Source organism: Rhincodon typus, chromosome 9, assembly GCF_021869965.1.
Source record: "Rhincodon typus isolate 14 chromosome 9, sRhiTyp1.1, whole genome shotgun sequence".
NCBI lineage: Eukaryota > Metazoa > Chordata > Chondrichthyes > Orectolobiformes > Rhincodontidae > Rhincodon > Rhincodon typus.
In genome coordinates this window covers 38,060,995-38,074,979 of record NC_063340.1, presented here as the reverse complement: position 1 = coordinate 38,074,979, position 13,985 = coordinate 38,060,995, and the positions used below count along the sequence as shown (strand labels likewise).

The following is a 13,985-nucleotide window of genomic DNA, read 5'->3' as shown; positions in this document are numbered from 1 at the left end:
AAATACCATGCAACGACTGCCACAAGCATTACATCAGACAGACAGGAAGGAAACTAACCATCAGAATACACGAACGTCAACTAGCAGCAACACAACATGACAAACCTTCCCTAATATCAGTACACTTGGACAACATAACCAAAATAGCCCAAGCCAAACACAGACACACACAGGAATTCCTAGAGGCATGGTTCTCACCTCATAATGCAATCAGCAACCATATAGAATTGGACCCCACCTACAAACCCATACAGAACAGAACCGGAAATGACACTACTCATCATAACAGACAGGACAGTATAAGTGCCAAGCAGAGCAGAACAACATCGCTTCATCGGAGTCCTCACTGATGCTGTTACCTAACATGGTGAGGAAACGTCTGTACAAAAACAAGCCAGCTTGTCGAGCAAGTCAACAACCTCACCCACAACCCGAGCTACAAATCTTAAAGAATAAACTGTTTCCAGTGGTAGAAGGATCAAATTCCAAAGGATATAGATTTGGGTGATTTGGAATGGAATGAAATGCATGAGATGGAATCTTTTCTTCACAGCCATTTATTGTGATCTGGAAAGCAGTAACTAAAAGAATAGTAGGAACAGATTCAATAATGACTTTCAAAAGAGAATAGAATAAGTACTTAAGAGAAAAAAAATACCAGACTGTGAAGAAAAAGCAGGGAGTGGGATTCATTAGATAGCTCTACCAAAGAGCAACCATGCTCATGATAGGCCAATGGATTCTTCCTTAGACTTATAGAACAATACACAGAATATGGTTAGTTATGGTGAATTTTATATATGACTTCATTGTTTGATACAGCATTAACGGAGCTGTTCCTCATTAGCTTGATTCAAGTATGGAATTGCCACTGTATGTTTCATGTTTGCATTTGCTGCAGTCTTTATCCATTTAAGGGACTTGTTGTCTAATTACTAGTATGTGAAAATCATGGAATCATAAAATGGTTATAACACAGAAGAAGACCATCTATCCCATTAAATCTGTGCTGGCTCTCCACAAGAGCAATTTGGCTAGTGCTGTTATCTTGCTTACTCTTTGTAGCCCTGCAAATATTTTTTCTTCAGATGCTTATTCAATTTCTGTTTGAAAGTCATGATTAAAACTGCCTCCACTACACTCTCAAGTAGTATGTTCCAGGTCTTATACCACTTGCAACGGAACTTTTTCCTCATTGATTTTGGTTCTTTAGCCAATTACTTTAAACGTGTCCCCTGTGGTTCCTGATGCCTCCACCAATGTGAGCAATTTCTCTTCATCTATTCTGTCTAAAGCCCTCATGACTTTGAACAATCTATCAAATTTCCTCTCGACCTTCTTTAAGGAGAATAGCCCCCAACTTCACCAAAGTTCCTCATCTTGTAAATCTTTTCTTCACCATCTCCAGCGCCTTCTTATTCTTCCTGAAATATGGGGCCATAATACTCCAATTTAGGCTGATCATCATAACTTCTTTTGTACCTTTTTGTTTCCCTTTATAAAGCCCAGAATCCACTATACCTTTTAGCTACATTTTTAACCTTTCTTGCTACCTTCAATGTCCCTTGATTTCTCTGTACATGTAACTGTTTTAGAATTGTACCCTTTAATTTATATTGCTTCTCCTCCTTCCTACCCGAGGAACACTTTACCCTTTTATCCATTAAGTTAAATCTGCCACTTGTCCCACCTTTCTGCAGCCTTTCCACATTGTCTTGACGTCTATCATTATACTCTTCATAGTTCCCAATACTTCAAAGTTGAATGTCAGCTACATATTTTAAAGTTACATATGGTACAGAAATCCAGTAGGATTCGGTGAATGTGTTTGGTTATTAGATTAATCATTTGAAATTTAAAAAAAATTTCCATGAGAAAGTGTACTAATACAATTTAGAATAGTGAAGATGACTGATAATTCTTGTAGTCTGTATTGGAAGCGCTAACAGCAATGATGAAAGCTAAACAGCTCAACTTGAAGACTAGAATACACTCTCTATTTTAGTGTGAAAGTGTTGACCTTTCATTTTCCAAGACTTCTGCTTTGTAATGTAGATTTAAAGTTAACAATGTAATTAGCGATCATATTTTAATGAAATGAAACATACTAGTATTCTCTCTATGCAGTTTAATTGAGACAGTTTATTCTTAAATGGTTTATACTTTGATTAGCAAATTATTGTTGGTTTGGTAACAAAAAGCAGGTCATAATATGGACAATTACTGTTTTAAGACTATAGTGTTAATTCCCTATATCACAAGTTGTTATTCCCACCCAGCATTTTGAAAATATGTACTTCCTAGGTGTCATCCACTATGCTGTGATGATGTCATGGTTTTTCCATCTGGGAAATGTAATGGGGAAGTCCCAAACATTGAACTACTGTGTTATGCAAATCAGTCAAGAAATGGACTCCCGCACAATTTTCCACAGCTCGTACCTCTGCTTGATATAGAAGCATAAGTAGCATTTATATTTCAAGAAGAGAAAGTTAAATGGAGTTTTGTTTTAGCTAAACTTTTTGTTTAATAAGTGTTATTGTTTCCATTGAAAACTCATTTATATGCCACAGTGATCTCTACTAAATTTGCTTCTGACCATTTCAGGCAATATACCAAAAAATGATTCAGTGAAATTATTTTGTAAGTTATCTCCAAGATGTAAACAAAAATTAATTTTATTATTTCTCATTGCATTTGTTAAATTGCTTCACAATTTTTAGCTTTCAGAACTTGGGAATTCAGTGTGCGAAGAAGAAAGAGGTAAAAGAGGCAATTCTACAAAGAATTCAGCGATGCCTGAACCCCTTTAATGGTAAGGAATTTTCTCCTCTCTGCCCTGCAGCCAAATGTAATTTTGTGGGGGGAAACAACAAAGTTGTTAGCATCATTGCTTCCAAATAGTTTGTTACTATTTCAATTCCTTGTAGATCAGGATATTTTCCAGGATTGTACATTGTTTGCTTGCAACTAGCTGAAGTTGATTAGTGGCCTATCATCTCTGGCCTAAACTCCATTTGTGTCATTCCTTGAATGCTCAATCAATATGAAGAGGCAGTGGTGTACTGGTTTGTTCTGAAATCTTGGATTCGAGCCAAACCACAGCAGATGGTAGAATTTTAAATTGGTTAAAAAAAATTTGAAATAAAATGTCTGACCATGAAACCATTTTTAAATTGTTATAAAAGTCCCATCTAGTTCACAAATATTCTTTAGTATAGAAAACTGCCATCTTTACGTGTAAATCCAGACCCACAGCAATGTGGCTGACTGTTAGCTGCCCTCTGAAATGGCCGTGCAAACCATTCATTTGTACCAGTGCTAAAAGCTCTCAAAAAAAGGAATGACACTGATGGGACATCTTGCACCAATTGAGACACCAGAAAGGACAACAGCAAACACAGCCCCTTTAACTTTCATTACTAACATCTGGGGTCTAGTGCCCAAATTGGGAGATCTATCTTACAGACTACTTGAGCAATAAAAACCCTGATATAGTCTTACTCAAGGAATTGTACATGATGGACAATGTTTCAGGCAACACCATCACCACCCCAGAGTATGTCCTGTCCCACAGGCAGACACCAGTAGACCCAAAAGAGGTGGTGGCACAGTGGTATATAGCTAGGAGGAGTTGCCCTGAAAAACCTTGGCATTGACTCATGAAGTATCATTGCATCAGGTCAAACATGGGCAAGGAAAACCTGCTGTTACCAAATACGCAACCCAACCCAACTACCCATCTCCCTCCAGACAACAGATGAATCAGTACTCATCCATGTTGACCATGACTTGGAGGAAGCACTGAGGATTGCAAGGGCACTGACTGTACTAATAGGTGACCTCGAAGTCTATCACCAAGGGTGGCTTGGCAGCACCACTGCTAACAAAGCTGACCAAGCCCTAAAGAGCACTGTTTGCTAGACTGGGTCTGCCGAAGTGGGGAAAAACATAATGGACCTCAATCCCACCAATCTGCCTGTCACAGAGGCATTTGTCCACGACCGTGACCACTACACAGTCATTGTAGAAATGAAGTTTTGCCTTCACATTGAGAATATGCTCCATCGTGTTGTGTGGTACTATTAGTACGCAAAATGGGATAGTTATTGAGCAGCTATAGCAACTCAAGACTGGGAGTCCATGAGGTGCTGTTGGTCATCAGCAACAGAATTGTACTTCAACATAATCTGCAAACTCATGGCCCAGAATGTCTTTCACTCTAATATAACCAACAAGCCAGGAAGGTCAACTCCGGTTCAGTGAAGATTGCAAGAGAGCATGCTAGGGACAGCCAAGGGGGAACCAAAAAATGGAGTGTCAACCTGGTGAAACTATAAAACAGGACTACTTATGTGCCAAACTACATAAGCAGCAAGTGATAGAGCTAAGTAATTCCACAATGAACAGATTTAGGCTCTGTAGTCCTGCCATATTCATTCATGAGATGTGGTATACAATTAAACAACTCACTGAAGGAGGAAGCTCCACAAATATCCCCAACTAGGTATGGGCACATCAGTGCAAAAGATAAAGCTGAAGCATTTGCATCAATCTACACCCAGAGTGACTTACTTCAGCCTAGTTCAGGAACCCTGCATCACTGATGCCAGTCTGCAGCCAATTCAGTGCATGCTGTGTGGCATCCACAAGGACTGGAGGCACTGGATACTTCAAAGGTCACGTTCCCTGACAACATTCTGGCAATAGTTCTGACGATGTATGGTCCAGAATTTGCCATGTCCCTAGTTGAGCTGTTCCAGTATAGCTATAACACTGGCATATACGCAACAATGTAGAAAATCGCCCACGTATGTCCTGAAGAGTCAAAACAGGAAAAATTCAACCTGGCTAATTACTGTCTCATTAGTCTACTCTCAGTCAACAGTAAAGTGATGGACGTTGTCATCAAAGTGCGATCAAGCAGTACTTGTTTAGCAATAACCTGCTCACTGACGCTTAGTTTGGGTTTCACCAAGGCCATTCAGCTCCTGACCTCATTACAGCTTTGGTTCAAACTGTAGATGAAAATTGCAGAGGTGAAGTGAGAGTGACTGCCTTTGACACCAAGGCCACATTTCACCGAGTGTGGTGCTAAGGCGCCCAAGCAAAATGCAACAATGGGAATTGGGAGGGGCACACTCTCCATTGATTGGAGTCATATGTGACACATAGGAAGATGGTTGCACCTGTTGGAGATCAGCCATCTCAGTTCCAGGACATTTCTGCAGGCATTTGCCATAGTGTCCTAGGGCCAACCATTTTCCGCTGCATCATTAATGACTTCCCCTCCATTTGTAAGAAGTGGGGATATGTGCAATGAGCAAAATGTTCCGCACCATTCACAACTCCTCAGATACTGAATGTCCAGATTTGGCCTGACAAGTGACAAACCATCTTCACACCACAGAAGTGTCATGCAATGACTGTCTCCAACAAAAAAGCATATAATCATCGGCTCTTGACATTCGGTGGTGTTAACATCACTGAGTCGCCCACTATCAACATCCTAGGAGTACCATTGACCAAAAACTCAAGTGGACTTGAATACAAATATTTTGGCTGCAAGAACAGGCATGAGTCTAGAAATTCTGCAGTGAGTAAGTCACCTCCTGACTCCCCAAAACCTGTCCACCATCTACAAGGCACAAATCAGGAGTGTGCAGGAATACTTCAGATTTGTCTGGATGAGTACAGCACCAACAACACTCAAGAACCTTGTCTCTATCCAGGGCAAAGTTTGCTTGGCACGTCATCCACAAATATTTAGTCCCTCTACCACCAAAGTTTAGTAGCAGCAGTATGCACCATCCATAAGCTGCAATGCAGAAATTCACCAAAGTTTCTTTGATAGCACCTTCCAAGCCTGTGACCACCACTTTCTAGAAGGACAAAGGTGACAGATACCTGGAACGCCACCTACAAATGCCCCTCCAAACTACTTACCATCCTGACGTGAAAATTTATCACCATTCCTGCACTGCCGCCAGGTCAAAATTCTGGAAAAGCACCCCGCCCTGCCCCCACCCTGCCATGGTATTGTGGTCTACTTCCACCAAATAGACTTCAGTGGTTTAGGAAGGCAGCTTACCATCATGTTCTTGATGGCAACTTGGGATAGGTGATAAATGCTGGCCTAGTCAGCAATGCCCACACCCAGTGAATGAGTTGAGAAAAAGAATACCCACTGAACAACTTGTTCAGGACAAATGCCTAGTGAGACATTTAACTTGGGTAGTATCAAGGGGACACCAAATGCAAGAATTTTTCAAATCTGATATCCAGAATAAAGAAAAGCACGTACTCCGCCCATAGTCTGCGTTAGAAATCAGGAATAGATGCCAGTGTGCAAATGCAAGTTTAAATCACCTGTAAGCAACGATGAAACCCAAACTGAAATTGACTTTAATAACTAAATAAAAATATTTGGTTAAGTCAAACAAAGGCACAATTTGAAACTAAGAGAGATGATGGAATAATTGGAACTGTTCCTGTGGCTTTGAAATGGCGTCGTACTAAATTGGTGAAACTTGCTCTATTTGATGGAGTTAATCTTGTGAATAATCCAAGACAAAATTATCAAACTCTCTTCAAAAAGTTAAAAACATTTTAATTACATTTCCCCAGTATGAATATTCAACATTCCCCTGCCTTTTCATTCCCAAGTTGCTTTTTGTCTGTTTTCCTCAGGCTGTGCCCCAACTAAAGGTAAGTTGATGAGATACTCCACTCGTTTGAGGTGAGCGAAGTCAGCCTACAATTACTTTTTTTTAGTAGTTTCTTATTTCTTTCCTCCGGCAGTTGCATGGGCTTCCTACAGAAATCTGCTGAGTTCATACACTCCCACATTGTTGAGAGTTTGCTTGGTACTTGCCCAAAGTATCACACTTGTTTAAACTTAGCAGAAATATGTTACCACCCACAAATGCATCTAGGTCAGCTTTCTTACTTACCGTCTCAGTTGGCATTGAAGTTGAAAGATGAGACTAGATTAATTTAGGATATCTGGTCTGCATGGATGAGTTGGGTCTGTTTCCATGCTATACAGCCCTATCACTACGTGAAACATATTTATTTTCTTCCTCAAACAGGAATTTTATGCTGTTCACAAAGTAACATAGTTTGCACAAGTTTGGAAAGTCAAGATGCTTAGGACAGCTTGGGTTAAGTTAACCCCCTAGATGAAACTTGTGGAAGATTTAAATTCGGAGATTGTGAGATCGAAAGATATTTCTTAGTCTTGTCAGTCACCCTCTTCAGATTTCTGAGATGGTGGATTTCAGAAACCAGTTAATAAATTGGTGAAATGTCTTTCTTTTTTTTTTCTCTATTAGAAGTTCCAATTTCCTTGTTTAATTTGGGAAATATCCATGTGAACTGGTGTAATTACAATGGGCATGAAGAATAAGTGTAATGGCACGAGGATCCATTTAATTAGGCAGACTCCTTTTTTATATGGGGATGCAGGAATTTAAAATGGAAATATCATATTGCAGAAGATAATATAAAGTGGAGACTCAATATGTATTTTTGGCTGATCCAAGTGCCAACAATCTTGGGATTATGTGTAGTTTCCTCATTGTTCAAGTTTGTTATCATATGTAGATCCTGCATGACAATAGAGTCTGATGTGGAATTAGCACAAATAGTCACAGGAACAAAAACAGAAGTTGCTGGAAAAGCTCAGTAGGTCTGGCAGCATCTGTGAAGAAAAAATCAAAGTTAATGTTTTGGGCCCAGTGACCCTTCCTCAGAACTGATGGTAGCTGGGAAAACGTTGGTTTAGATACAGAAATAGGGAGAGGAATGGGGTAGGGAGTAAATGATAGGATAGAGCCCAAAGAGAGAGAAGGCCAGTTGGATAGACAAAGGAGTTGATAACAATCTGGCTAGAAGGGTGAATAGTTGGTAATGAGGACTGTTAGTGACTTACAGTAGGTAGTGTGTAATGGCACGCTGTGTGATAACAAGGCCTGGTGTGTGGGTTAGGGGCTTAGGACATGGGAGAGTTTAGGCCCTAAAATTATTGAACTCGATATTGAGTCCGAGAGCTGCAGGGTCCCCAAGTGGAAAATGAGGTGTTGTTCTTCCAGCTTGCGTTGAGCTTTGCTGCAACACTGCAGCAAGCCAGAGACACAGATGTTTGCCAGGGAACAGGGTGATGTGTTAAAGTGGCAGGCAACAGGTAGCTCGGTCTTTTTTGTGAGCAGAACGTAGATGTTCTGCGAAGTGGACACGCAGTTTACGCTTTGTTTCCCCAATGTAGAGGAGTGCCGTCACTGTTGTGCTTGGAATAGCCTCTGCAGCTGCACTATCTCTGGCCTTCCTGTGGGTAAATTGGATGCAGTCGGTTTGTCATTGATGATTTTCTAAATATGGTGAACCTAATTTCAGGGCTAGCCTCCACATAGGTCACTTGCTTGCCATGTTTTCCAAAGAGATCTGAATCTACATTGCAGAAGTTGTAAGCCTTAATTTTTAGGTTGTCCTTTCTATCATTTGTACTGACTACTTTGCTGTCATTTTCCCTGAAACAGTTCCCTATTGAAGATCAATTTTTGCATTCTCTAAATATTCATGAGGGGGACATGGCATGTCTGTGCTATTTTAATTTTTCGAAGGGTTATCTCCAAGAGTTCAGCCAAATATGACGAAAGGCTTCATTGTTTGTAATTTTTCCCTTACCGTCAAATTTTCTTGACTAAACCTTGGATATCTTTGGAAGAATTCCAGAGCTTTGATATGGCACACCTGTCGCAGACCCAGAATTTCGCACCATACAGGGTAGGGTCGTAAGAAAAATGGCCAACCAATTACCCTGCTTTAAGTGACACTTCTGTTTACAGTCTGAAATATGTTTTCACCTTTATCACTTGGGCAGTATTCTGGCAGAGTTTAATCTCCCAACCACTTTCCATTTCATTGATATTAATATATAATGTTCTGTAACGAGCAGGTAATTCATTTCACCAGATTTACTGCTCGTTCAATGAGATGAAATTCATTTCATTCTCCAACTATATGCATTGCTACAGGAGATCAGTTAGTATCTGTGTGTGGCCTGATGATTTGTTCCTACAACTAAAGAACATATCTCTTCATATGATTATTTTAAGACGTCCAGTGCGAGTATTGTGAAGAAGAATCTAGTTTCTTATCACACCATGTACGACTGTTAAACTTTGCAGTAAATGTTATAATGTTAGTTGGAGGGATCAGTTTTACTCTTAAAATGTGTGCATTTTGAAAATAGGATATAGTTGCTAGAACAGCACAATGAACATTTCCTGAATTTGAACTGCATGAACTGAAGGTTTTGCTGCATGAACCTTTTTGATAGTAATTATGCAGTAAGTGCATATTCGGAAGCTGATGTCTGTGAAACTGCGGTGTCTAAAAGGGAACTGAGTACAGGAAATGAGCCACAGGTCTGAAATTTATTTTACTGTCTATAGTAAAACTAAATGTGAACTGTAATGATCTAAAGGGAATCTGTTTCATTATCATATTAGGTTTGTTAGCAGGTTAATTCTCTGTAATTCTATGGCATTTGTTTTATTAAAATGTCAATTGCAAACAATTTAAAAAGGCATAAAGGATCTATTACTCAAAAATAATAGAAGAGGAAATGTAGCTTCTATCTGGTTTCCTCCTAAAATGGCACAGATTGTAATTAAAACCACTTTTGTGGAAGTTTGAGTTTTCAGCATTTTAAAAATTGATGTGCAGTTGGTTTATAAATGTTTTCCATTTGACATAAAATTTTGGAGGAGAATTGATGAACGACATTTCACGCTCAGCAGATTCCAAAAGCACCTTGAATATAACATTTTAGGAGGGCTGCAATGAATACTATTTTAATTTGTACTTTACTATAAGAATGTAAAATTATTTAAAAATGCAATTAAAAGTAAAATATTTTAATACAGATTTCCAGAAAACTTACTCCTTTAAATATGAAGGCTGTCATATAAAATAAATCACCATATCTTTTTCCCATCCCAGATAAGGTGCAACCAGTATATTATCTTAACCTATAATGCACACCAAACATCTCTTAAGAAACTTCTAGATGAGACTAATATCATTCTTCTATTTCTTCTTTCTACGCAAGGTATATGTCTGAAAATGGAATCTAGATACTTGCATATGTTTTCCTGGCTGTTCTCTTGTATATTCTTTTTGGTTACTCAGCACGTTCCACTAGAAGATTAGTATTATTCAAACAACTGAGTATTGATACTGTAATCACTTCTTGCTGTAAAAATCCTGTATTTCCTTCATTTAGAATCCCACATATGAAAACATAGCCCAGACTTTAATGACTCCATGAATCTCAGTTTCTGAAAATGAGATTGTTCTTCACGCTTATTCCATCCTGCAGACTTGACTACTGTTGGGCTAAATTGATTGCATTTGTGCTAGTGACCAATAGAACTATTGTAAAATATTATTTCTGAAGAAGGGTCTAGGCCTGAAACATCAGCCTTCCTGCTCCTCTGATGCTGCTTGGCCTGCTGTGTTCATCCAGCTCTACACCTTGTTATCTCAGATTCTCCAGCATCTGCAGTTCCTACTATCTCTGTAAAATATTATGCTGCTTTTTTTAAAACACTGATCGCATTGGTTTGAACTTTTAAAAAGAGGTTGCAAATCAGACGGTTGAGCTAGATTAAAGTTTGGATCTCGCAGGATTTGCTTTAGACCTGTGCAGCATGATTTTTAAAGTTTCAGCCAATCATCCCATGCCTTCACTATGTTGGCCTGGACAAACATGGACAATTTGCATTGCCAGCTGAAACTCCATGTTAATGTGGGAACACTGCTTTAATAGGCCTCTTAATATAAATTGACTGTCTGCTGACATAAAGCTACTCCCAAACTGGCTTCTTTAAAAATGGTTCCAGATCAGGATTGTGGAATGGAATTGGCACAGGGGAAAGATAATGTTCCCCCCACCTCTGATCAGGAGACCATCAATTTTAAAAGTCCATTAATTTTGTGAGTTTATACAAAAGTACAGAAAAAAAAGATATCGTGCACTTGCACAGAGCTAATCAGAAATTGGAAGAAAACAGGAGGAACTTTATTGTAAAATGAATGACCTGAGGTCTTAATTTTCAGGTTCAGCTCCTGAAACACATATTGGCGTAAGTTGGAAGCCAGTGGCCCTAGAAGTCCACATTGTAATAACTGAGAATTTTGGTGGGAACACTGGAAAGTTCCATTCACATGAAACACTCAGCTATTTCAGGCAGGAGCTATTCACCTCATTTGTGTGAACAATAGTTAGATCTTACAAGTGGAAAGATGTGCTTAGTAAGGACATTATAGAGAACACTCTCATTAATGTTGACATTTAATATAGAACAATTAGCAGTTGCATGCCAATAGTTTAAGATCCCAGACTGCATCAGTTACTGTTCAGAAAATCTAATGTCCACATTAGAGAATTTTTTGGATTGATTTTTTCTTTTGGATTTATTTCCAGACACAGCTCAGGAATAGGTCACTGTTGATTCTGTACTACACCTTTGACCAAAACCATTAGTAACATCTTTCTTGCAGGATTTTCTTTTAAATTTTAATTTTAAAAATCAATTTCATGAGACAGTCCAACACAACTCCTTTAGTATATCACTGAGAAGCTTGTTTAGACCTCCATTATGAAAACAGCACATGCACGATTCTGTCACAGAGGGACATGGATTTGCCCCCACTGTTTCCTATGCAGCTGTTCAGTTTTCAGCTCTTGTCGTTTATGGATGATGCTGAATGGAGGGGCTTGGTACTTCTCCCACAGTAAATTCAAAGCAGTCAGAGGATAATTAACTTTGACCACTTTCTTTCAACTTCAAGCAATGGGGTAACAAAAGTTTGAGTTTGGAGTTAATCGTTGTAGACTTGGGAGGGGGTAGGGATGCTGTGGGCTGAGAGGGATATTGGGTTTGCATGGACAGGATGAGCTTTTTGGTGTTAAGTTATCTGACTTAAGAAATGCAGCAATTGAAACAAAAACATGGCTCATCCACCACTAGTGTGACAAGTTATTTGCCTACAAATTAGTGTGTGACTGGGAAATAAAAGGGTGAGGGGCTAATGAAAATAAAAGTGCTAACAGTCTGTTTTAAGCATTATTTTGTGTATTCACAATTGCATAACTAAACTTTTCAGTTTTTGTTTACCATGCAGAAATATTTTTAAAAGTTTCTATTCATTCATTAGATTGTTTGTTTGTTTGTTTCCTAAAATAGTTCTTTCCTCCAAGAAGATATACTTGGCTGCAAATAAGTAGGACAAATGTTTTGTTACACTGAATTTTGTGAATTGCTATCATTTTGCCTTTATACGATATACCAGTTTTTGATTAGATCTACATCATAGAGTCCCTACAGTGTGGAAACAGGCCCTTCGGCCCAACAAATCCGCACCGAACCTCAAAGCATCCCACCCAGACCCATCCTGCATAACCCACCTAATCGACACATCCCTGAACACTTTGGGCAATTTAGCATGGCCAATCCACCCAGTCTGCACATCTTTGGACTATGGGAGGAAACTGGAGCACCCGGAGGAAACCCACGCAGACATAGGGAGAATGTGCAAACTCCACATGAACAGTCGCCGGAGGGTGGAATTGAACCTGGTTTCCTGGCGCTGTGAGGCAGCAGGGCTAACCACTGAGCCACCATGCCAATTTAAGTATATTCTTGCATTCATGTTTCTAAATTGCTATATTAACCTAGCTGAGAATTAATTAAGGTAAAATGTAAAATTAGTGGCAAAACAGTAAATGGAAGGGGGCATCTCAAGAAAATTATAATCACTAGGGAAATAAACTGAGCGAAGGATTCCAGCTGTGGGCTGACAAGCTTCCAGGGTCCTGACGAACTTCATCCTGGGAAACAAATGGCTAACAAACTGGTTGATGTGTTTTTCTGAAATTCCCTAGGTACAAGGAGGTTCCATTAGATTGGAAAATAGTGAGTGTAACTTCTTTAATTCAAAAAGGAAGTCAAAAAATAGGAAAAGTCAGCTTAACATTTGCTGTTAGGAAGAATTTAGAATCTATTATTAATGTTAGTATATCAGGGCACTTAGAAATATTCAAAGTAATTAGACAGAATAAGTATGGTTTTGTGAAAGCAATATCATGTTTAATCAGAGATAGTAGGAACTGCAGATGCTGGAGAATCTGAGATAACAAGGTGTAGAGCTGGATGAACACAGCAGGCCAAGCAGCATCAGAGGAGCAGGAAGGCTGACATTTCGGGCCTAGACCCTTCTACAGAAATTGGGGAGGGGAGGCGGGTTCTGAAATAAATAGGGAGAGAGGGGGAGGCGGATAGAAGATGGATAGAGGAGAAGAGAGGTGGAGAGGAAACAGACAGGTCAAAGAGGTGGGGATGGAGCCAGTAAAGGTGAGTGTAGGTAGGGAGGAGATAGGTCAGTCCAGGGAGGACGGACAGGTCAAGGGGGCGGGATGAGGTTAGTAGGTAGGAGATGGGGGTGGGGCTTGAGGTGGGAGGAGGGGATAGGTGGGAGGAAGGACAGGTTAGGGAGGCGGGGACAAGCTGGGCTGGTTTTGGGATGCAGTAGGGGGAGGGGAGATTTTGAAGCTTATGAAGTCCACATGGGAACCCTGCAGCCCAATGGTATCAAAGCGGAATATGAGTTGCTGTTCCTGCAACCTTCGGGTGGCATCATTGTGGCACTGCAGGAGGCCAGGATGGACATGTCGTCTGAGGAATGGGAGGGGGAGTTGAAATGGTTCGCGACTGGGAGGTGCAGTTGTTTATTGCAAACTGAGCGTAGGTGTTCTGCAAAGCGGTCCCCAAGCCTCCGCTTGGTTTCCCCGATGTAGAGGAGGTCACAACAGGAACAGCGGATGCAGTATACCACATTAGCAAATGTGCAGGTGAACATCTACTTGATGTGGAAAGTCTTCTTGGGGCCTGGGATGAGGGTGAGGGGGGAGGTGTAGG

The 13,985-nt window shown here is 40.0% G+C and overlaps 1 protein-coding gene across 1 annotated transcript in view; it reads left to right on the top strand.

The window, feature by feature from the left end:
- Positions 1 to 2,718: 2,718 nt before the first annotated feature.
- The window catches only part of LOC109918747 (proto-oncogene c-Rel), a gene marked incomplete at its 5' end in the record, with an annotated part of 35,915 nt that continues 24,648 nt past the window's right edge, over positions 2,719 to 13,985 (top strand). The window contains one exon of the mRNA XM_048600981.1: positions 2,719 to 2,815. Within this exon, the coding sequence (XP_048456938.1) occupies positions 2,719 to 2,815 (97 nt within the window). The remainder of the gene's footprint in view (positions 2,816 to 13,985) is intronic.